Here is a 24,743-nt window from a genome sequence, read left to right as displayed (position 1 = left end):
TTATGGTAAAAATATGTTGCATTTTCAGAGATTAACTCAGTTTGTTTTCAGTATTTCTCCTGTGCTTTTGCCAGTGCTTTGTTATGCCTGCTAAAATCGATGCAACCTCATTATCATCCAGGAGGTTGTTATTTTGATATCCTGAAGTTTTCTTTGCTCCTATGTGGAAACACAAGAGGCAGGTATGCTTTGTTGCCTTATTTTGCAATATTTACAAATAGTTTTCAAAATGATTTCTAAAATTTTAAACTTTAAAACTTATCATTTTAGAACTTAATATTTTATTCTAAGAGAAAAGAAATTTTATTGATATTTTTTATTGTATTTAAGGATGGATAATTGGCTTTAAAAAGGGAGATTAGAAATCTCCCTTTCTTAGCCCATAGCTACATCCTCCAAGTTTAAAGATGCTGAAAAAGATGAGTTTGAGAGACTTCTCAAACTCGTAGAAGAGAAAAATCTACTTAAAAAGAAATAACTGTAAACATGAAAACAAAAATGTATTTTTCCCTTGGCTTTAAAGATGCTAACAATTTACCTTTTTGGTACCTCTTCTTTGGGGCATAATTTTGAGACTGATAATTCAAGGTTTAAAGAAAGAGGAACGGAATATTTTAAATGTAGATGTGATGAGCTTGTCAAAAGCCAAAAAATGGATCATTACAGCTTTTCAGAAATGAGAAAGCCATTGACTTGCCTGGGGAAAGGCACACAAGCCTGGGACAGCTGACACTGCTGAACGCCTGCTGGCTGGGAATAAGCAAAAGAAATCCACCAGGGCCTCTTTCTAATGACACGGCGGCTGGGGCAAACGAAAGATTTAGCTGCAGATATGAAGGCTGAGTTAATACCTTGTCTGCAGAATCGCACTTTTGCCTTACTAAAGGGACAGATCACCAGATGGGGCTGGACATGCTGCTTTGCTCACACTCATCCCGTAGCAGCCGCCACCAATCCTCGAACATCTTTTTCCTTGTGAAGGCTTAGAGGCCAACACAAATGACACTGAAACCTTCAAAGTGTTAAACCACTTTATTAACGCTCATGGTTCTTCCTGGAACAGCTGTGTTGACCACTGTACGGGTGGCGCCAAAGCCACGGTGGGTAAAACCTCGCACCTCCGCAGGACTCAAAGTCGTGGCGCCAAACTTCACCAGAGTCATTTGTATTCTTCACCGCCAGGCACTTGGACACAAGCAATTGCCAGAGTCACTTAAGAACATCCTTGATGAAGCAGTAAATATTATAAATTTTTATTACATTGTCACCCTTGAGTTCACATTTTTTTAATGTTCTGTGTGACAAAACGGAAGTATACTTAAAGCACGTCAGTGGCATAGTGAAGCCCAGTGGTCGTCTTGAGGAAAAGTGTGCAACTAAATTGCAAGATGAACCAGCTGCTCTTTTTCTCATGCAACACCATTTTTATATCTGGCAGACATTTCAAAAGTGAGGCTGCCATTCAAAGAAAGCAACCTCAGTTCCTGTTGCCAAGGATAATACTCAAGCTTTCATTCAAAAGGAAATTAGAATTTTGAAAATTTTTTTATCAACCTCCATGAGCTTGTCCACTTACCAATACTTAAAAGACTTTTCTGAGGAGTTTGGTGGTGATATGAACTCGTGATTTTTTTATTGATATATAATCCACATACATAGAATCTACCCTCTTAGAGTTCAATTCAGTGGTTTTTAATATATTTACAATGTTGTACAGTGATCACCACTATAAAATATCCAGAATATTTTCATCACTCCCCAAAAGAAACCCATTAGCAGTTACTATCTGTCCCCATCTCCCCCCAGCCTCTGGCATTAATCCATGACTGTCTCTATAGATATATCTATTCTGGACATTTCATAGAAATGGAATCATGCAGTAACACATACGGTTTTTAAATTATGGTATGAAATAAAGCACTTGGAAGATCTACATAACCCAATATTTTCCAAAGGACAATGTATTATGTCACAAAATCATACATCGGTGAAAAATACATTCAGAGTGTAAGACAGATCAATGGATGTTAATATACAGAAGGTTCATTAATATGGTTTCAGATTCCACACTGTGAATAACCTTAATTTAAGAAACATCGCTTGGAAAAAAAGAAAAAGAAACATCACTTGGGAAGTGGACTTGGCTCAATGGACAGAGTGTCTGCCTACCACATGGGAGGTCCAGGGTTCAAACCCAGGGCCTCCTGACCCATGTGGTGAGCTGGCCCATGCACTGTGCTGATGCACACAAGGAGTGCCGTGCCACACAGGGGTGTCCCCTGCATAGGGGAGCCCCACACGCAAAGAGTGCACCTCATAAGGAGAGCCACCCCATGCGAAAAAAGTCCAGACTGCCCAGGAGTGGTGCTGCACACACAGAGAGCTGACACAGCAAGACGACGCCAACAGAAAGAGACACAGATTCCCGGTGCCGCTGACAACAATGCAGGTGGACACAAAAGAACGCACAGCGAATGGACACAGAGAGCAGACAACTTGGGGTGGGGGGGAAGGGGAGAGAAATAAATAAAAATAAATCTTAAAAAAAAAAAACATCGCTTGATGAGTTTGGTGTGGTACCAAAAAAATGTATCCACATAAACTATTAAAACACTCCTTCCCTTTCCAACTGCATATTTGTGTGAAACTGAATTTTCTTCATGTATGTCAATCAAAACCACATATCACAACAGAGTGAATGCTGAAGCAAATATGAGAATCCAGCTGTCTCCTATTAAGCCAGACAATAAGGAGATTTGCAAAAATATGAAACAATGCCAATATTCTTTGTAAACTTTTTTGGGAAAATATAGTTACTTTTCATTAAAAGTATTTATATTAATATATAGTAGATTTATTATTTTAAATGAACTAATACATAAATATATATATGTTTAATTTCTCACCTTTGATTTTTAATATGGTATTTATCGATATAGCCTGCAACTCCAAAAGATCTTTGGGGTCCTCGCTGATTTTAAGAGTGTAAAGGGACCTGAGACCAATGAGTTGGAGAACTGCAAGTCTAGCACTTGTAATTTGTACTTTCACTTGGCAAATACCCATACATTTTCCCAGTGATAGTTCTTCAGTTGTTTTTATTGAACTTCTCTGTATCTTTTATATTATCAATATAGTTTCACTTAAACATGTTACAAGTCAAATTTCCCCACTTTGTGATTGCACTGTCACTTTTAGTGCCAGCAACAGCAGCTGACTTCTGCACGCAAGATCCTGGAGGGCAGGACTTTGCATCAGCCTTCCTTGGCTCTTACAGAAGCCCAGGTTACCACTGGTATATTGGAAAGGACTATATAGGCCAAAAGACTTAGCAGAATAAATTATTCACTTTGAGTTTTCCATAAATAGTAATTGACCACAATGCTGTAGAAAAGCAAATAATCAATGGAAGAGAGTCAGGACAGTATTTGAAATTGATTATATTATTGTGCTTTTATATATTTTGGGAATGGGTCTCCAGTTTTAGTGTGCATAAGAATCAACAGGGAAGCAGATTTGGCTCAACAGATAAGAGTGTCCGCCTACCATATGGGAGGTTCAGGGTTCAAACCCAGGGCCTCCTGACCTGTGTGGTGAGCTGGCCCACGTGCAGCGCTGATGTGCTCAAGGAGTGCCCTGCCACTCCGGGGGGTGTCCCCCACATAGGGGAGCCCCATGCGCAAGGAGTGCACCCTGCAAGGAGAGCTGCCCTGAGTGAAGAAAGCGCAGCCTGCCCAGGTGTGGTGCTGCACACACGGAGAGCTGACGCAGCATGATGCAACAAAAAGAGACACAGATTCCTGGTGCTGCTGACAAGAATGCAAGCAGACACAGAAGAACACACAGCGAATGGACCAGAGAGCAGACAACAGGGTGGGGGGAGAGAAAAAAATAAATCTTTAAAAAAAAAAAGAATCAACTAAGCTTGTCTAAAGGCAGATTTATGGGCCACATTCCCCAAGATTTCAATTCACTAGGTTTTAAGTAGGCCCAGGAACCTGTTTTAAAATATTTAATTTTTAACTTGTAAATGTAATATGTACATAATGAAAAAAAGTCAGATCTTTCTGAACCCCCAAATTTTCCTCCCACTGTTAATGTTCTCTTATGTTTTATCACTAGGAATAGTCTATACAAGCCTATATATGTATGAATACACTTTTAAAAAATACATAATTGGAAGCATATAAAACATATTGTTCTTACTATTTTTTTAGCAATATATCTTGGATACTCTTTCCTAACCCAACACAGAGATGTCTTTTAAAAAAAATAGTTGCCTAGTAAGTTCCATTGAATGGTTGTTTATACCATACTTCATTTAACAGTCCCTTATTGATCATCCAAATTCAGCTTCACACAAATTTGTAGTTGGAAACGGAAGGAGTATTTTTTTAAAAAGACTTATTTGTTTATTTATTTATTTCCCCCCTTTCCCTCCTCCTACCCTGCTGTTTTTACTGTGTTGTCTTTTCTTCTCATTTTCTCTCTCTAGGATTCACTGGGATTCTATCCTGGAGACCCCTGATGTGCAGAGAGGTTCCCTGTCAATTGTGCCACCTCAGTTTCTGGTCTCTGCTGCGCTTCACCTTGACTCTCCCCTTGCCTCTCTTTTGATATGTCATTATCTTGCTGTGTGACTCACTTACATGGGCACTGAATCACCACACGGGCACTTGCACTCACCATGCGGGCACTGGCTCACCATGAGGGCACGCTTTCTCTTCTTCTTTTTCACCAGGAGGCCCCAGGGATTGAACCCAGGTCCTCCCGTATGGTAGGCAGAAGCTCTATCACTTGAGCCACATCTGCCTCCCAGAAGGTGTGTTTTAATAGTTTATGTGGATACATTTTTTTTTGTGGTACCACACCAAAACTCATCAAATGGTGTTTCTTAAATTAAAGTTATTGTCAAGGAGAGTAATTATCTTACATTTTTTGCTTTAAGGAGCTACCGGGGATTGAACCCAAGTCCTTGTACATGGGAAGCAGGTGTTCAATCACTGAGATACAGCCACTCCCCAATGAGAGTTGTTTTTCATTTGTTTTAGGAAGTACTGGGGATTGAACCTGGTATCACTTGAGTTACAGTCACTCCCCACTAGTCTTTTCTATAACAAACAATAAGGAAAAAACAAACAAAACCCTGGTTCATTTGTCTTTGTACATATGTAGGAAAACTTTTTTTTGAAATACAGTTGCTGAATTAAAAGATATGTGCATTTTAAATTTAACAGCTGGACTTCTAGCAATCACCTTTGCTGATTTTCTCTAGGTGGTTCTAGGACCACACTTGGAGAAACCACTGTTCCAGGAGAAAAAACAGATAATTATCAACTAAATTTTAGGAGTGTTCCTTTAAGGCCAAGAAAATAGAGATTTAATAGAAAAACTCACTGACCATCTTTAAAGGGGATAAATTTATTTAGTTTTAAATAAAAATCTCTTGGCTATATGAGGGGAAAAATGATAAAGCACATGATAGAAACATACAATTAACCTGTTGTAATTATCTTCAAAGAACTGTAAATAATAACACATTTTAAATAGGACATAGTAATATATTTGCTGTGATTCTTTATAGCATTCTCTTTATATTCAATTGTTAACACAAATATGGTAAGCAGGATTCGTTCTGTTTTTGAAAAATGAGAACTTCTACTGATTTAGTAGAAATCACATTTCCATAGATACAGTATGTAAACAAACAATTGTACAAATTGAACCTGAACAAGTCTAACTTGGATATAATTAAAGCTGGGTCTCTGAATAAAAAAAATACAGATTTATGATGTACAACCAGCTGTGCAAGCATCGAAATGCTTTGGCTATAGCACCATTCAAAATATCTACCACCACCTCTTGGTCATTTGGTGTTGTCAGAAAATGAAAATAATGAAGTAATGTGGTTGGTGTTAAAAACACACATGTTTTCAATCTAATCATCCTAATTTTAGGGTAAATATATAGAGAAAACATTGCCACAGCATTTAAGATTACCTTTATGAAACTAGAGAGCTGGATTCTTAAACGGCAGCCTAAGAGTCATGGTAACAGGTAGGTGGTCGTGTTGAATCAAATGGAGGGTGACATGCAACTTATCATCTACAAGGAATTACAGGCAATTCTCAGATCTTTAGAGGTGATATTGAGTGTGTATCTTATCCATGCCTTTGTTTCTCCTTTCCGTTAGCTGCCTTTTTTTTTTTTTTTAAGGTTTATTTATTTCTACCCCCCTCTCCCTCATTGTTGGCGCTTGCTGTGTCTGTTCGTTGTGTGCGCATCTTCTTTTTAGGAGGCACTGGGATCAAACCTGGGACCTCCCATGTAGGAGGGAGGTGCCTAATCGCTTGAACCTCCTCTACTCCCTGCTTTGTTTTGTCTCTTATTGTGTTTTCATCCTTGTGTCTCTTCGTTGCGTCATCTTTTAGTGTCAGCTTGCTGAGCCAGGCCGTCATGCCAGCTCACTGTCCTGCTCATCTTCTTTAGGAGATGCTGGCAACCGAACCCGGGACCTCCCGTGTGGTAGGTGGGAGCTCAACCGCTTGAGCCACATCCGCTTCCCACGTCTTTTATTATTATTGTTATTTTGGTGGTCCCTTCATTACACCAACCCTCCCCCTAGACAGGAGAGCAGGGAATAACGAAAATGGGAAAAAAGGAAACTTGTTCATTTAGTCACACGCGACCAGCTCTAAAAGGCTTGATGAAATAAAAGACGGAAACTGCAGGCCAAAATCAGACTCTGGGGTACATTCTGCGATTCTGATCGCTAGTGGCATCCCTGCCTCTAATTAGCAAGGATAATTGAGAATGGGTGGGCTGTATTCAGTTTAGGTAGATTTGACGCAAGAAATTGACAGTGATATGAAAGGTGTGTGTGTTTCCTTTCTGATGAGCAAACTGTGAGTAGAAATTTATACAGTTCTAAAATAGTTGTCAACAAGTTAGCCAGAAATTTCAAAATGATTCTGGGAAGAATATTCTGCAGTCTGAAAAATGTTTGCCTTAGAAAAATAGATATCTCAGACAAAGGAAGAACATTATTTGTGTCAGGGATCACAGTTGTCTTTTGAATGAGATCAATCATGAGAACTATTTTTAAAACAGTGCTGAGCTCAGCAAATGTGGGTCCGTGGGACAGCAAGAGGCAGCGGAAAAGGGCTATTCCTACACTGTTGCCGAGCTAGGGGTGCAGGCAGCTGGGGTATTCTCTTTAATACCCTCCCCACCTGATAGGTTGATCGTGTATTTTGGGCTGGTAACATGCTTCCCAAGTAATTTAGCAAGCAACTTGAATGTCAACCAGCAATTAGTTCTCTATTGTATGGACTGGGCACAAAAAACTCAGAAAAAGTTTCAGAGCCCCTGATCACGCTTGTCATCTAAGAAAGAGGCCAATGATACGAAGAAGAGTGCTTGAATCACAGCCCCTGATACAGTGGGTGTGTGTACTGATCCGGTTTTCCTTAAGGAAATCGCTAATATTATTTATTAATTAAGGGTCTGCCTCAAGATTTGGGTTCCACCTGGGTATTGAATTTGCACTGATGGCAAAGGCCTGGCTTAGAGGAAGGTTTCTAAATCACAATCTCCAGCTGCAGAATTCTTTCTGCAGAAGGAAGCCTCTATGAGAATATAAATTGTGTTTCTTTAACTACTAAATTTCCTTAGATTTGACGTTAGAGTCTGCCTTTGCAATAGACTGGTAGATGTAATAGCTCCCTACAACAATGAATTTCTGAAATCTAGTCACGTTTTTGTGCTCATCAACAGTTTCTATGCTCTCCGGAAGCATACTGGTACTTTATTTCCACCTTAAAAGAAGTGGTTGGGCCAAAAAGCTTTTATTCCCTGCCTTTGCTTTAAAAGCTCTACCTAAAACCCCAATTCCAGAGGGTGACTAGAGAGAGTAGTTTTATAAGGACCTTTCCACAAATGATTTAATGGACTGTCTCTGAAGAACACTGTCTTCTCTAAAATGTATGTAGTCCTTAAAATGTTACCTTCCAGCGTTGCTTCTCTCCAAACCAAAGGGAGGACCAAGCTGCTTTCAAAATGAAGCGGTGACAGTGGCATTTTTGAATGACAGCGTCATTACCATACAAGTGCTTCCCCAAGTCTCCGCTGGTCATAGCTGCTCACGGCAGGCGAGGGAGGTAGGCGTGAGTGTCACAAAGAAACCTCTTTCGAAAGAATACGCCATACTAAACATGTGTACTGTCCATGTATTTTTTTCTGGATTGTTCTATAATTCGAAAACACGGTTGAATGAGTAAAAAGAGTATTCCAACCATGTAAAGTAAACCACATATATAGAAGGAAAAATCGTACTTTTGTGTGATGTCGTAGATCCACCCTACAAAACAGAAAAAGAATATATTCAGTGTAAGATAGCTGAGACAATGAAAGCCAAGACCATGAAGTGGGAATTTTCTGTATGTTGAATTTTTCTAAAAGAATTTGTTTATATGCCATCTATCCATCTATTTATTGATTGATTTGTTTACTTACTTATTTATCTTCTTTATTTTCTTTTAAATGTTACATTAAAAAAATATGAGGTCCCCATATACCCCACACACCCCCTCACCCCACTCCTCCCACATCAACAACCTCTTCCATCATCGTGGCACCATCACTGCATTTGGTGACTACACTCTGGAGCACCGCTGCAGCACATGGACAGTGGTCTACATTGCATTCCACACTCTCCCCCAGTCCACACAGTGGGCCATGGCAGGACATACAGTGTCCAGCATCTGTCCCTACAGTACCACCCAGGACAACTCCAAGTCCTGAAAATGCCCCCACATCATATCTCTTCTTCCCTCTCCCTACCCTCAGCAGCTACCGTGGCCACTTTCTCCACATTAATGCTACAATTTTTTCCATTACTAATCACAATAGTTCCACAGCAGAACACCAGTAAGTCCACTCTAATCCATATTCTATTTCTCCATCCTGTGGATCCTGGGATGGTTATGTCCAGTCCCCCTCTACATCAAGAGGGGGCTTAGGTTCCACATGGATGATGGGTGCAATTCTCCCGCTTGCAGTTGTAGGCACTCTTGGCTCCCTGGTGTGGTGGTGGACCTTTTCCACCTCCCTGTTAGCTGGCCAGGGTAAGTCCAATAAACCAGAGGGCAGGAGTTGCAAGTCTGCTGAGGCTCGGCCTGGCTGTCACATGGACCGTCCAGAGATGCAGGTCTCCTGAGTATACACCAAACCCCAACGCCAACCACAAAAATCTATTTGGCCACTATGTGTTGCTATATAAAGCCAAATTTCCCAGGGCCTGGACATGGCCACATCCCTCTTTTAAGCCACGTGGGCACTTTTTCAGACCCCTGCTGCAGTACTTGGCTGACCCCGGAGAGAAGCTTGTCTCCCCACAGCCCTCGGGGAACTCTCAGGCCACACAAAGCCGGTGTGAAAGGGGGTTCAAGCCAGTTTTCTTGTTAATGTGCATAAACACGAATCCTTTCTAAAGTTTTAAAAACTCATCTGAAGAAGTTTTAAAATATGTATTAACTCATTCATTCTGAAGTAGTTGAAGGTAAACATTTTCCAGGTTTTATAAAATTCACATGTATAGCTATAAAACCGTAATTTATATTTACAAAACTAAACTGTCAGAGAGACAGCCTTAGATGCCAACCGAGTTATCAGTTCTTTCCAAATAATCTAACATTAAAAGCTAATATTTTCAGGTCTTAATCTTATTAGGCAGTCTGTACACTAGTACTAGATTTCACGGATTCTAAGACACCGTGAATTACTTGATGCACAATTAGTTTATATATCAAGAAAGAAGAAAATTCCTTGTCAGTTAACATATGACTCATTGCTTTCTCAGGACTTTGTAAAATGCACTCCAATTTCAGAGATGTTAAAATGCAAAGAAAATAGGTCTCAGAAACTATGAAATATAGCTTCTTTTACTTTAATGATTAATTCTAAGAATCAGTCACACATTATAATCCCCACATATCTAACTTTGTGAACTGAGAGGAATTAAGCAACACAGAAGTATTTTATTTTTGGCAAAAATGTGAATTTTGAGCATTCATTTTTTCCATTTCAACAAGTGCCTTAATTAGCAAAGACATAAAACCATTGAACAATTAAACATTGAACAATTAAACAGTATTCTGTGGACAATTTTCAAGAACATCTTTTTAAAAATATCTAAATGGCAAATAAATGTATAAATGCAATTTAACCTTCTCCTACCTAAAAGCTGCTAAACTGTAAACCAATACATCTGACTTTCTTGTAGTTATGGATATCTTTTTGTTTATTAGTACATAATTAAGGTGACTGGATTATCTACAAACTTATTAACATTAAGATTTTATCATCTATCTAAAATCAGTTAAAAACTATGAATTCTGGTTATACGAAGTTTTAAAATTTGTTTTTGGTATAAATATATAAAGGAAAAAATATCAGACTCTCTAGGTGAGGCTTAATAAAACGTTCCAACTCTTTCCTTAATTTACAATATGAGATAAGGGGGACAAATAAGATTAAACATAGAATCCAAAAATATTCAGCTTCAGAATGGAATCAGACAGTCACGGGCCACAGACATCTGAACAAAAACACACCCAACTTCGGCTCAGTGTCACCAGTTGTCAACTGTGGACACTGAATGGTGATGAAATAATGCACTTGGGGACATTGCAGGGTGCCCGGTATTTATAAGCAGAGTATATGACAGACCGTCTGTAATCTACGCATTTTTTGAAAATCGATAAACCCAAATGAGGTTCTTCCTATTCCACTGATGTCACGCAGAAGCAGACCTTTTCACTGTACTCATTACACCCTCGCTTTTCATAGGATCATGTGATTGAGGGCAAAAATGATGGCGTCTAAAGAACAAACCCCGGCAGCAGAAGCAAGTTGCACTATATTGACAATTAACATGAACCTCAGAAAGAGGCAAACTCCTAAGAGGGGCCCCTGCTTACTTCCCCACCGGCTGCTGCCCGCAGTCTACCCACCTGCACAAGCCCAACTGAATTTCTTGGAGTTTCCCCCCATCGGGAGGATAGTGACGAACACTCCCACCCTAGAATGTGCTTGCACCACGCCCCCCACCCATTCTTCAACTTGTCAGACAGCTCATCCTTTCACTGCAGAATATAGAAAATGCCTTTGAAGATGCGCTTTTTCAACTTGAACCAGCACATTACATATTACAGAAAATCAAGTTCACCCTGTTTTTAAAATCTTCCATTTTTCCTCTAAAAGTATAAACTTTGTGACAGCATCTCTACAGGCCTCAGTCTCTGAAAGTAACTCATCTACCAATTTTTAAAAAGCAAACTCAATCTCACCAAACAATTTCACATAGTTCACATTGTAGGAGCAATCTTAAATTATATGTTAAATTTATCCCAGATGCTTCCTCCAACCTACGTTTAAGATTTATTTATAGGGACTGGATGTGGCTCAAGTAGTTGAGCACCGACCTCCCATATGGGAGGTCCCAGGTTCAGTTCCTGCTGCCTCTTGAAACAACAAAAACAAATGAATAAAACTAACTCAGGGAAGCCAGTGTGGCTCAGTGGCTGAGCACTGGCTTCCCACATACAAGGTCCTGGTTTCAATCCCAGCCCCTGGGATCCTCCCCCTCCAAAAAAGGGAAGCAGATTTGGCTCAACTGATAGAGCATCCGCCTACCACATGGGAGGTCCAGGATTCAAACCCAGGGCCTCCTGGCCTGTGTGGTGAGCTGGCCCACGTGCAGTGCTGATATGCACAAGGAGTGCCCTGCCACACAGGGGTGTCCCCCATGTAGGGGGGCCCCATGCGAAGGAGTACGCCCTGTAAGCAGAGCTGCCCTGCATGAAAAAAAAGTCCAGCCTGCCAGGGGTGGCACCACACACAGAGAGCTGACACAGCAAGATGACACAACAAAAAGAGACACAGATTCCCGGTGCCACTGACAACAATGCAGGCGGACACAGAAGAACACACAGAACAGACAACGAGGGGGAGGGGGAGATAAATAAAAAATTTAAAAAATTTTTAAAAAGGATTTATTTATAAATGGCACTGGATCCTGTTATCCTCTTTTGGTGCCTGCTGTAATATTTTCATTTTTTAAAATTCAACTTGGGTCAAGTATCAGATGCAAAGCAGGGCAGGACAGAGTTCTTTATTTTCTGCTTGCTTGGATAAGCCTTTTGAAGACAAGGTGCCTCTGAGCTCCATGCCTTGCTCATCCTTCCTCAGCTCTCCTAGAAGTGGATCTCTGTTCCCTGCTTTGGGACCTGGGATCCTTGGGCAACCCCAATCCAGCCAACAATTCAAATCAAAGTAAAATCTAGTTCCCTCTTGCTTGCATTTCCCTTTCATTTGTGTCTGCCCTATGAGAAGTGAAAGATTTTTTCTATTTTTAAATAAGTATGCCTGTGTCTTCATAAAAACCTTTGTGAATTATTAAGGTGCTAGACTTTAAGCTAAGGGAGGAGATATGTGTAGATTCTTGGGCAGCCAAATCTGAGGCTGAGTTTTGCTATCTTATATACCAGAAGCTTACAGAAAAGCATCTGCTATTATTACATCTTTTAAAAAGATGAACTGAATGCCCAGAAACATTATAAATGAATTGGATCAAGAAGTTCACATTGCTAAATGACATGGTTCAAATGTCAGTTCAATATCTTTGATTGTATGTGCTTCTCCTAAATGGAAATGTGTGATTTTCTAAAATGCTTCCAAACTACACTCGTTTATTTTAATGTCCATAGAAACCTCTTTGGAAAATGGAAAACATACTCATTTCTGAACCCATGAATAAAGAAAAAGGTAATATGAACAATAATTTTCCTTGCCACAACCGCGGCTAAGTAAAAATGTCTAGCTCATCTCTAATTTCTAGCAAGCATTTCATGGGGTTATGTAGTCACTCATAGTTTTTGTATTGCCAGTCACTTCTGACCCTGCAATGCCTAATGCCTGGGCTTGCATCTCATAGAAGTGTTGACTCCTTGGACTCTACATTCAACAAATTAAACATAGTGCAATTAGTCAATGAACACTGGCCACTATGTCTTAGTGCATGTGTTAGTGAAAGTAGAAGAAACAAACAAAAAGAAGGAAAATCTCCTTTAGGTTGCTGGCTCAAAGATGTACAGTGCAGCACTGATTTAGAGTCTCCACAGCGGCATTTGATTCACACTGATACAAGGTTATCAGCTATTAATACAATGGTTTCTGCCACACGGGGCAGATCACACTCAGCTACAGAACCACTTCTTAGGGTGAACCGGAAGCAGGCAGAGATGAAACCTGAAGTCCCTGTCCTCAGTTGATTCTTTTCTCTTCTACTCCAGAAAATATATAAATGATTGAGAAGGATGTGACCATGGGGATAAGGAAACCACAGTGGCAAACTCTGGTGCATTAACTAACATTGATCGTAGATCACTTCAGGCCCTGCCTCACAGCTGTGCTGCGATGCTGCTATTGCAATCTAATGGATCCGTGTAAAAATAATCTCAGACTGAGCATTCAAAGCAAACCGCACCCCCGGATCATGCAAAGGACCATCAATGACAGATTCCATTTCTATCTACAATATACCTGAAAGGCCTGCAAGCAGAGGGTGGATGAGATGCTGCTAACATCCCCATCCCCTCAATGGGTATTTTTAAGTCAAATATCTCTGGCAGGTACTGCTGCTTGACTGATCCAACCCTCAATCTCAATACTTTTCTCCTTTCCTTTTCCTACTAAAGAGGTTGGAAAGCAAAATATTCCAATTCCCGGCTCCCCTTGAAGCTGGCGCTAGCAGTGTGACACAGTTCTGGCCAATAAGATGTAAGTGAAAATCTGCTGGGACTGAGTCTTTCCTCCCTTCCTCTTTTTTGCTATAAATGAGATGGAAGTGTAGTGGCAGGAGCTACAACAGCCATTGTGTTGCCATGAGGCAACTAGTAAGAGGAAAAGGCCAAGAAGAACTCAGAGACACATCCAACATCATCTTGTCCCCCTGAACTCTAGATTTCTTATGTGACACTACTAAATCTCTGTTTACGCTACCAGCGCTGGTTCTTCTTTAAAGCCAAATGCATTCTTCACTGATAACAAATTCTACACAATGAGATCGCTGAGCAGGTTTAGACCCTTCAGCTGCCAGTGTAGTTTGCTGCACTATAATTACTCACTGTCACCTAGGAATGCTGCACCTGCCTCTCTGTGCCTGGACGGAGGATAGGAGCAGCTTGATCCAAGAACACCATTTTCAGCCACTGGGTTTCCTAAAGGTCCTTAAATCTTTTGGTCAGTCAGCCACCAGTGATGTCAGCTGTATAGGTAAAAACTCCATAATTTCTTTTTTTTTTTTTTAAAGAGTCAGTTCTTTTTTTTTTAAAATTTATTTATTTAATTCCCGCCCCCCCCCCCCCCCCAGGTTGTCTGTTCTCTGTGTCTGTTTGCTGCGTCTTGTTTCTTTGTCCGCTTCTGTTGTCGTCAGCGGCACGGGAAGTGTGGGCCTGGGCAGGCTGCACTTTCTTTCGCGCTGGGTGGCTTCTCCTTACGGGCCGCACTCCTTGCGCGTGGGGCTCCCCTACGCGGGGGATACCCCTGTGTGGCAGGGCACTCCTTGCGCGCATCAGCACTGCGCATGGGCCAGCTCCACACGGGTCAAGGAGGCCCGGGGTTTGAACCATGGACCTCCCATGTGGTAGACGGACGCCCTAACCACTGGGCCAAGTCCGTTTCCCTCCATAATTTCTTGACCTTCAAATTTTGAGGGTGGTTTTAAAAACGGGTGTGTTGATACAAGCCTCCACCAGTGGGGTCCTAGGAGAGGAGAGAACCGTAAAGACAGGAAGGGGCAGGGAGGGCTTTCTCCTATATCCTGGGGTTCTCCATCCACTGGAAGGAGGATATGAGACTAAAGGACCTGGAGGGTCAGGCAGGTGGGGGCGGGGCTGGGGCACCTGAACAGGTGCGGCTCTACCAGTTTAGCTTAAAATGCTGTCAAATTTCTGGCAGTTTTGACCATCGCCGCCAGCCCTGGCCGGGCGCCCTGACACCCGCCTGCAGAGGGCGCCTTGCAGTCGATGTTTGGCCCCAGCCCCTGCCATCCCAGGGGGCTCCCACCTCCAGTCCTTGGACAGAGGACAGCCCTGTCACCATCACCAGTACCAGTATCGGGGACCGAGTCCACTTCCCAACCCTGCTTTGCCTCTCCATGCAGTTTAAGCCCCGCTGCCACCCAGGGCAGCCTCAGAGAGGAGGGACAAGGCTCTTCGGTGCCATGACCTCCGCAACACACACAGCTGTGCCTCGATGCTGCCGGCTGGTGGTCTGGGGGCCTGAGGTTGGCAGAATAATGTCCCCACGCAAGGGGTCCACATCCCGAACCTGGCGCCTATGGACGTGTTACCTGACAGGGCAAAAGAGGCTTAGCAGGTGTGGTTACGTTAAGGACCTTCAGAGGGGAAACGATCCTGGATGATCTGGCTACAGCAAGGTAATTCCAAGCATCCTTGTAAGGGATGGAGAGCGCAGGAGCGTCAGGGCAAGACTGGAAAGTGCTCGCTGCTGGCTGTGGAGATGGAGGAAGGGGCCTCGAGCCGAGGAATGCAGGCGGCCTCTTAGAAAAGGCAAATAAGTGGATTCTCTCTTAGGGCCTCCAGAAGGAAAGCAGCCTTGCCAACAACTGGATTTTAGTCTAACGAGGCCCATTCTGGATGTCTGAGAATAGATTCGGGTGGTTGAAGCTGCTGGATTTTTGGCAATTTATTACAGCAGCACTAGGAGGCTAATATGGGGTGAGACGGGGTCGGTGCATGTGTTCTGTTGGGCCTGCCCACAAGGCTGTGAAAACCTGGAAATGCCACCTGAGAGGCCAGGGTCCTAGCTCATATTGAAAAAGAAGAACACACACACACACAAAGCCCCCAAACACAGAAGATCTGGCACAATTCTTGGTATTTCTGGGCAAGAGAAATCCCCGGGAGCCGGGTAGCGGCCCTGGACTTTCCCACAGTCCCTATCCACTTGCCTGCTCGCCTCCCCAGCCTGGCCACTTTGTCTTACACGAAAAGGTTCCTCTACATTCTACGCGAAAGAATGACCCTGAACTTGCCAGCAGTTATAAATGAGAAGCTGGGAAGGCAAGAACCGGGAAGACACAAGGAGCGCAGCCGCGCACAGAGACTGCCTCCCTACGTACCTTGGACTTGACCGCTTTAATGAGATCACAGTCCAGCCCCCCACGTGCACGCCAAAGCCCTTCCCGTCCCGGGCGGTTTACCTGCGAAAGGCGGTCCCAGCAGCGCCGAGATGCCGTTGGCACAGATGATGATGCCGTACGCACTCGCCAGGTGTTCGATCCCAACCAGATCCTCCGTCACAACAGGCATGAGGGAGAAATAGCCACTGGAGAAGCCTATCAGGGCGCAGATGACCGCCAGGCCAGCGTACGTGTGCATCAGCGGCAAGAGGAAAATGCTGACGACGAGCGTGAAGTTGGCAATCAGAAAGACGTTCCAGACGCTGATGCAAGGCAGGTCGGCCACGACCCCCAGGACGACTTTTCCAAAGATGTGAACTATCGCTATGATGGAAGTCAGCGGGAAAACGTCGTTCTGCTCCGACAAGTTGTACAGGTTGACTATCTCTGGCAGGTGGATGAAAGGGATGACGAAACTGCTGTAGGCAAACAGAGCCCAGAAAATAAAGGCCACAAACATTCGATTGGTAAAGAGAGAGGCCGTGCCGAAATAGCCCGAATACCAGTCGCCGAAGCCCTTCTTGACCCGCACGGTGAGCTGGCTCACGGCCTTAAGGACCCACAGAGCTCGCGTGGGCTTCCTGGGCCCTGCCTTCTCCCCGCGCTCCTGGGCTTGGAGGTCCCGGCAGGGCTCCTCGACCCCCGGCCCGCCGTCCGGCTCCTCCGGCCCGCCCAGGCGTCCCCTGGACTTCACCGCCTCGGCGGCCTGAGCGGGGTGGACCCGTGCGTCTTTCCGTCCTGGGTCATTTCTGTCTGTCCCCGACGAGAGTGGCCTCATGAGCGCCCCACAGACGCACAGATTTAAGGACACGGCGCCTTGGATAAACATCGCATTCCGCCAGCCATACTCCGCGCAGAGGTACTTGAGCAGAACGGTCATGAGGAACGTGCCGAAGCCCGTCCCCGTGGTGCTGAGGCCCTGGGCGAGCGCGCGTCTCTTCTGGAAATACCTGCCCACCATGACCACAGCTGGGAGGTAGGCCATCCCGCTTCCAAAGCCTGTGCATCGAGAAGGGGGGAAAGAGCATGCGGGACATCGTAAGTGGCGTGCCCAGGATTTGCAGCATTTAAAGACCACCTGCATCCATGTATAGTGTTGTCTTTCTTTTTTAAGCAAAGAAATGATGATTACCAAAAAGAAACTCTGTAGGCGAGTGCCACAAGAACCAGCTGCATTTCTAGCCCCCCGACTTGCCAATGTGCTTTGTAGCATGTTACTACAATAATACTATAAATTAAACAGGCTTTCTCACATCAGACTATAAGTGTCATGAGGGCAGGGCTGTATTTTCACCACTGTTATGCCCAGAGCTGCCTGGAACAGTTCCTGACGTGTAGTATGTGCTTAAGCACTGGGTGAAAGAATGAATGGATTCTCTGCAGGGCTACTGTCAGCACTAATTGCATTAAGTATCCAGGAAAGCAGTTATCTATAAGGGAATGAAGAGCCACTCCAGGCAATCTGCAGAGCCCTCAGGATGGGCCTGTTTATTCACAAATTAATGGTAAGAATAAAAGGAATTAAATGCATCCATACTTATGTACCTACTAGAATTCAAGTAGAATTACTTGACTCTCTGGGGTTTTTTTTAACTGTCTTTCTTAGAAACCAGGAAGAGCTTGTTACACTGACAAAAATAAAATGCTGACCAAGAGGCTGTGGGCTGTGCTCTCACCTTCCAGGTCCTGACAGCAGACCCATGATCCTGACTTCAGATTTAGACCATATATGGTCCTAACACCTGAGGCCTCTTGCCATCAGGATGGTGGCAGTACAGTGGAGATAAAAGAGACTTTGACCCATCTCGCTCTCTCCAAAGCTGAAGCCCCTTTAGCGCAGCATCATTTAAGAGTTTCAGAACAATTTGACTTTGGAAGGGGACCAGATATTTGTTATACAAATACCAGGGTAATTACCACTAATTGAGTGCCCATTATGTGCCAGTGGCCTTACAGGTAATATTGGATGTAATTTTCACAACGGCCAGGAAAGGTATCTGTAGTTATTCCCATTTATAGAATGGGGGAACTGAGCCTCCTGGAGATTGCCATGTGCCCAAGACCTCCTAGCACGGGGGTTCTTAACTAGGGGTCTGTGAGCTTGAACTGAAATTCAAAAAAACTGTTCCTGTGGGGGAATGTGCTGTGCAGGTGTGAAACATTTATTTAGTAATTCACAGCATAGTGTGGACTTAGTACGAGGTCTGTGGTTTTCACCTGGCTGGCAAAGGGTCTGTGGAACAAAAAAGGTTAAGAACCCCTGCTCTAGCAAGTAAACGAAGAATCTGGGCAGGAATTCAGAGCCGGGATCCCCTCTCCCACCCTAGACTACTGACCCCAGCCTGCCACAAGGGGGCTGCTGGAGGGTTCTGCTTCTGCCTGAGTTTTAAAAACAAGCCTCAAGAAGCAAGCTGCGGGAAGCAGATGTGGCTCAAGCAATAAGCGTCTACCATACGGGAGGTCCAGGGTTCGATTCCCGAGGCCTCCTGGTGAAGCCACAGGTCCCTAAGGTACTAGGTGACCTAGTTCACCCCAGTCCCAGTCTCCCCTACCCTATTCTCCTGTTCTTTTTCCCTATAGTGCTTAACCATATAATCGATTTATCTGTAAGCGCATTGCTTGCAGTCTGCCCCATCTCTCCTTTTGCTAAACTAAAAGCCCCATGAGGGCAAAACTCTTTTTCTGTTCTGTTCACTGATACAGCTCACCTAAGAACCTAGAACAGTACTGGGACATAACAGAGGAATGAAACGAACATAAGAAAGCTCTGAAGGAAGATAAACATGGTCACCTTTTCCATAACAGCAAGCTTTCTCATACAAGATTGCTTTTACAGTTCCAAGGTTAAGGTATAAAAAAATTCAACTCTAAAATGACTGCATCCATTGCTACTTTGAAAAACCAATTTTTGTTAAAGAATCAAGAGCTTATTTGATATTAATTACTGTAGTAGAGTATTGTTGCCTTTTAATAGCTTTTTTTGGGGGGGTGGGAAGGTAGGGGGGTAGGCTAAGAAGCAGAAAGAACCCAGATGGCTTTGGGTTTAAATCCTGGCTCTGTTGCCATTGGGGACCATGTGACCTTAATCAAGGCCATTGAACACATTGTAGCTGGGCTTTCTCACCAGTACATTGAAGATTACAAACACCTGCTTTCTTGTGTTGTCCCGAAAAGAAATGTAAAGAACCTGAGCCACAGCAAGATGTCAATTAATATTACTTGCTTATCTCTTTGAACAGGTTATAGGCTAATGAAAGCATTTAAATAAAATTCAAAGTAGGCTTTAAAAAACCAGAGTGGTTTAATAAATCCCCATGTACCTATCACCAAGCTTAAACAATTACCAACTCATGGCCAAGTTTGTTTTTCCCACCTGCACCCACCCAGCCCCATATTATTTTGAAGCTGATCCCAGATATATCATTTCATGTGCAAATATTTTAGTACAAATCTCTCAATACAAGAATACTTTAAACAGCCTAGTCATCATATCATTATCCCATCTGAAAAAATGAATTAATTCCTTGCAATCATTAAATATCCAGCGTTCACGTTTCCAAATGTCTCATAAATGCCTAGACATTTTTAAAAAGTTGTTTGGTTTTAAATCAGGACCTAAATAAGGCCCATATATTGCTATTGGCTGATATTTATCTTGAGCCTCTTTTAATCTATTTTTTTTCCTTGCAATTTATTTGTTAAGAAACTGGGTCATTTGTCCTGTGGACTTTCTCATAGTCTGGATTTTGCTGACTGCACAATTTAAAAAAATGTTTTTTGATTTGGCACTGACAATAGCCAACATCCTTAATTTAATGTGGTTATGGATTTCTGAGCAGCAGCAGAATTAAATGACTAATAGAAACAGAAGAGGCATACGCATAATAGCATTCATTCTAACCTGGTATAATAAATGCTTCCAAGTGTGCAAAGAAAAAGCTTCTGGGCCTAATGTTATAAACACCTATGTCCCTGTTACACAATCTATGCCTTTACAGAGTCCACCCCTCCTAATGTGACTTTGCTCTTGGTACTCAGCACAATAGTTGCACGAGCCTATAGGACAGCCTTTCAGGATATGTGTGCTCAAGCTCAGTGGTCAGCAAGGGCTTCCCTTGTCCAGCCCTGTTCAGGGCCTTGGAACAAATTATTCAGCACATTCAAGTTTACAGGAAGAAGGAGGCTGACAGCCAGACGGGCCAGGCAGAAGGAAGGAGGAGCTGAGAGGAGAGAGAAAATCCACTCTTTGTGGTCCTGGGTCCACATGGATGGGGTAGAAAGCATCATCCGCATCCAAGATAGGGAGCTCTGGCCAAGCTGAAGAGATACGCCCAGACTGCTTTGGCTTAGTATATTGCTCCACAATGAAGAGATATTAATTTTGTGCTTAATAGGAGGACACTTCCCACGCGATTTTAATTTTGTACATGTTAAAAAAGAGAAAGAGAGAGAGAGAAACAAATCTGCCTCAAATGCTTTTTGGAATAAAAAAGTTCCTTTTAAATGTAAATTGTACAATGCTATATATATATCTATCCCCATCTATTTATCTATATATATAATATCTATCTGTGTTTATCAGTCACTTGCCTTTTACAGATCTTTGCATCTAACTTTTTCCCTCTTGCATTAAATAGGGGCTAGATTGCCAGGTGGCTCCATTATGCATCAAGAATGACAGCCCAACAGCATTTTACATACATAATCTAACAGACGTAGCTGAATTTCTCACTTAAATATAGTTATTGGCGATATAGCTTGTAGGTAAGTAGGTAGATGATTAGATAGATGATAGGTAGGTAGGTAGATAGGTAGACAGATAGATCGATCTCGAATAGAGAAGACACAATAAGAGAAATATTTGGGGGGAAGGGATAAACTTAATTCCTTTGTTTTTTTTCTGTGTAAAAAATGAGGGCAATAAAGTGTTTCAAGAAATACTTTCTTTTCTTTGGTTTCCACAACACCAGCCTCCTGATTTTCTTCCCACTTCCTTGGCTCCATAAATATATGTTGAATAAATAAGTGGATGAATAAATGAATGAATGATTACGGAGATAACATTAGTTGAGGATCAATAAGTAATTAACTGCAATAAATAAAAGTCCATTTAAGTAAACAATCTAACAATGAAATCTCTAAATGATGAGAATAGATCCCAATTCTAGTTCTTAGGATACATTCATAGCCCATACAAATACCACCACCCCAAGTTCATGTGGGGTCCCATGGGACCCCAGTGTAGCTCCCTAGTTGCAGCAAAAGGAGTGTTTATTTCCTCATTTATAGCACAAAGACTCAGTGCCAGCTCTATTCCTATCCAATGAATGTCCCTGAAACATCCAGCTATTTCACATCTTAAGTTCTCTTTAAGTACAGATCAGCTATTTCAGATCAGTGGTTTTCAAACTATACTTCAGAAGAAATGTGTATGTGTATATGTAATTAAGAGACCAACTTGTCAACTGACATGAACAGTAGGTTTTTGTGTGTACTCTCTCTTGCTATCATGAGGCATATATTTAAGCTTATAATATAATAAAGATGTGTTTATACATAAACTACTGAATTTATATATTAGCTACTACTTACTGAGCACTAGTGTGTGCCAAGGATTGTGAAAACCAATTTCTAGAGATTATCTCATTTAATATTTTCACTAACCCTGTAAATCATCACCTGCTACTACCCTCATTGTGTAGGAAAGGAAACCGAGGTATAGGTAGGGGATATGGCTTGCCCACAGTCATACAACTAATAAATGTTTAAACAAAAATCCAGCATACCAAACTCTAATTTTTAACACTTATTCCAGCACTGTTTTAAATGTATCATTTATTAGGAGGCTTGTAGCCGCTGTTCTCAAAAAGCTATTTGGAGCAGGTTCATTAAAATACAATTGTACAAATAAGTAACCACTTTTTATCTGTGTGAACCTGCTACCTGCTGATAAAGGAAATTCTGGCCAGGAAGGTATTTTGCAGAGCGGATATACAAGCCGGTGCTGCCCAGCAGCCAATTTTACCCTATTCACCAAGGAACAACATCCTAATTGTGGTCTAGATTCGCTTCTTAAAGAGTCTCTGCATGTATGTGGATGTTGTTGCTATTTCATTAATTTGAACAGGGCTAAAGGAGAAAATGATTATGCAGTTATTAAACGGGAGAATGTTATTCATTTCTGAATATCTGGTCTATTCACCTGTCTGTGTTTTTTAGCCTTCGTTTCCTGTTCCTCATAGAAGAAAGGACTAGCATTTAGAAGCAGGCATTGAAAATGTAACTTGATTCTTTTAGGAAGGCCACCCACAATCATTCAGCTGGTTTCCCACACTTAAGGCATATTTAGTATAGTGTATTAAAACATATCTGCTGAGGTGTAGGGTGGGGTGGGGTGGAGGAGGGCACAGAACAGAATGTTTAAATGTCTCTCTTCTCAATTCATTGCCAAAAAGCCTAATACGGATACATAGTATCAAGCTAGAAAAATAAACATACTTACCAGCTGTCACTCCGAACGTAATAAAGAGATAATGCACGTTTGCTGCATAGGCACTCAGCACCCAGCCCAGGGAGTTCACGACGCCTCCGATGATGGCGGTCCAGCGGCACCCGCACGTGTTGATGAAGAAGCCAATGAAGGGTCCTGTCGGAGAAAAAAGAACTGACTGGCGGGAACTCATTTTCACTCTTCCCTAGGTAAATTCTCACATGAAGACAAAACATTACTCGAACCATTAAATAAAGGAAAAAAAACCATTGCTTGAGAGTCGAAGACCTTTTAACATACATAGATGGATTTAAATAATTTCATTGGGGAGCACAAGTTTCTAGGTTTTCGAGAAAGGCAGACCTGAAATAAATAGACAAATAGGTTCATCCTTTTTATCCAAAACAGAGGTTCTAAATCAGTGGTCTAGGAGCTGTATCCAACCTATGGATGCATTTTGCTTAGACAAAGTTTAAAAATGTTTTAAAAATGTTTAAACATCAGTGCTGACATTTAAAAATTGAGTCTCTCCCCCCCCACACACACACACACACAATCCAGTGGCAAAACAGATCACCTTCCCACAGAGGTGACATCGGCTGGAGCTGTGTAGTGGCTGACCCCACTGAGCTGGGTTGCAGCCTCTCCACTTTGCTGCAGTCCCTCTCCTACCTACCTGCCCCCTGCCCTCATTTACATTACTTGTTTGCCCTCTGTACGCATTTGAGGTTTTTTTTTTTTTAAGATTTATTTATTTGTCTCCCCTTTCCCCCCTCGTTGTCTTCTGTCTGTGTCCATTGGCTGTGTGTTCTTCTGTGTCCACTTGCATTATCAGGTGGCACTGGGAAACTGCGTCTTTTGTGTTGTTGTTGCATCATCTTGCTGCCTCATTCTCAATGTGTGCCGTGCCACTCCTGGGCAGGCTGTGCTTTTTTTCGCACAGGACCGCTCTCCTTGCAGGGCACACCACTTGTGCATGGGGCACCCCTACGCGGGGGCACCTGCATGGCACGGCACTCCTTGCACGCGGCAGCACTGCACGTGGGCCAGCTCACCACACAGGTCAGGAGGCCCTGGGGATCGAACCCTGGACCCTCCATATGGTAGGTGGATGCTCTATCAGTTGAGCCACTCCACTTCCCCACATTTGAGTTTTTGACCTCAGGCCTCAAGGGGATTCTCAGGACCCCGGGGCTTTAAGCAGGGAACTAAGAGCCTGTTCCCAGGAGGAACCCAGATGACACTGTAGATGAAATTCCGGGACTCCTTGTCATTGCTCATACATACCTCAGCCTCTGCTGACTCTCACAGTCTCTGAACATAACAGGCTATGCATTTCCGACATTGTGTTGAGATTCAGGAATACACTTTCAGTTGTGCAAAATATGACAATACTCACACAATATCATAGTCCATGATACACACTGTTTATTTTACTGTGATGCTCTACTTCATTGCCAACCCTCTTTGTTTTTTCATCTTATGAGGCCATTTCTGAAATCACTGCACTGAGGCTTGGTGACTGCCTTGTGATTGAAGATTCTTTGATTAAACTCCGTAGCCATCCAGAGTTTAGCAGATGCAGTATGAGACTTATCTCAGTGTTAGGAAGATCACACATTCAAGCATCACCTTATTTTTGCTCATTATTATTTCATATTGTTATGAAACCCTATATTCAGTGGGACTATTTCAACTTTGAAACTTGCTGAACTCTATGAAGTGTTCCCTTTTAGCCCAAACTGAAATAAAAGTGTAAAGTTCCACCTACATTCACATGCATATTGGGGTATGCAGTCTGCTAATGGGTTTATTTTGGCTAATGGTTTTGAGAGGGCCTGATGCTAAAAATTATGATGACAAAGACATTAATTAGCCCTGTTGCATTACAGAAAATAATTCTTAAAGCTCTTAAAATAGAATATAGTAAATAAAAATACATTAATTATAAAATAAACACATTATATAAATAATATCTAAAATAAGTAC

The 24,743-nt window shown here is 42.5% G+C and overlaps 1 protein-coding gene across 3 annotated transcripts in view; it reads right to left on the bottom strand.

Annotated features, from left to right (window-relative positions):
- Window positions 1-5,405: 5,405 nt before the first annotated feature.
- SLC16A14 (solute carrier family 16 member 14) overlaps window positions 5,406-24,743 on the bottom strand; it is a 31,163-nt gene continuing 11,825 nt past the window's right edge. For 2 of the 3 annotated variants that reach the window (XM_012524070.3, XM_004455449.3), the window contains exons 3-5: window positions 22,767-22,910; window positions 16,286-17,263; window positions 5,406-8,359 (exon numbers count right to left, since the gene is read on the bottom strand). In XM_012524070.3, the coding sequence (XP_012379524.2) occupies window positions 8,208-8,359; window positions 16,286-17,263; window positions 22,767-22,910 (1,274 nt within the window). In that variant the 3' untranslated portion in view covers window positions 5,406-8,207. Of the gene's footprint in view, window positions 8,360-11,768; window positions 14,824-16,285; window positions 17,264-22,766; window positions 22,911-24,743 lie in introns of those variants that run through there. The other variant, XM_058299923.2, reaches the window with a different exon arrangement.

This window comes from Dasypus novemcinctus, chromosome 7 (assembly GCF_030445035.2).
Source record: "Dasypus novemcinctus isolate mDasNov1 chromosome 7, mDasNov1.1.hap2, whole genome shotgun sequence".
NCBI lineage: Eukaryota > Metazoa > Chordata > Mammalia > Cingulata > Dasypodidae > Dasypus > Dasypus novemcinctus.
The sequence above is the reverse complement of the archived record's forward strand: the minus strand, read 5'-3'. Positions and strand labels throughout refer to the sequence as shown.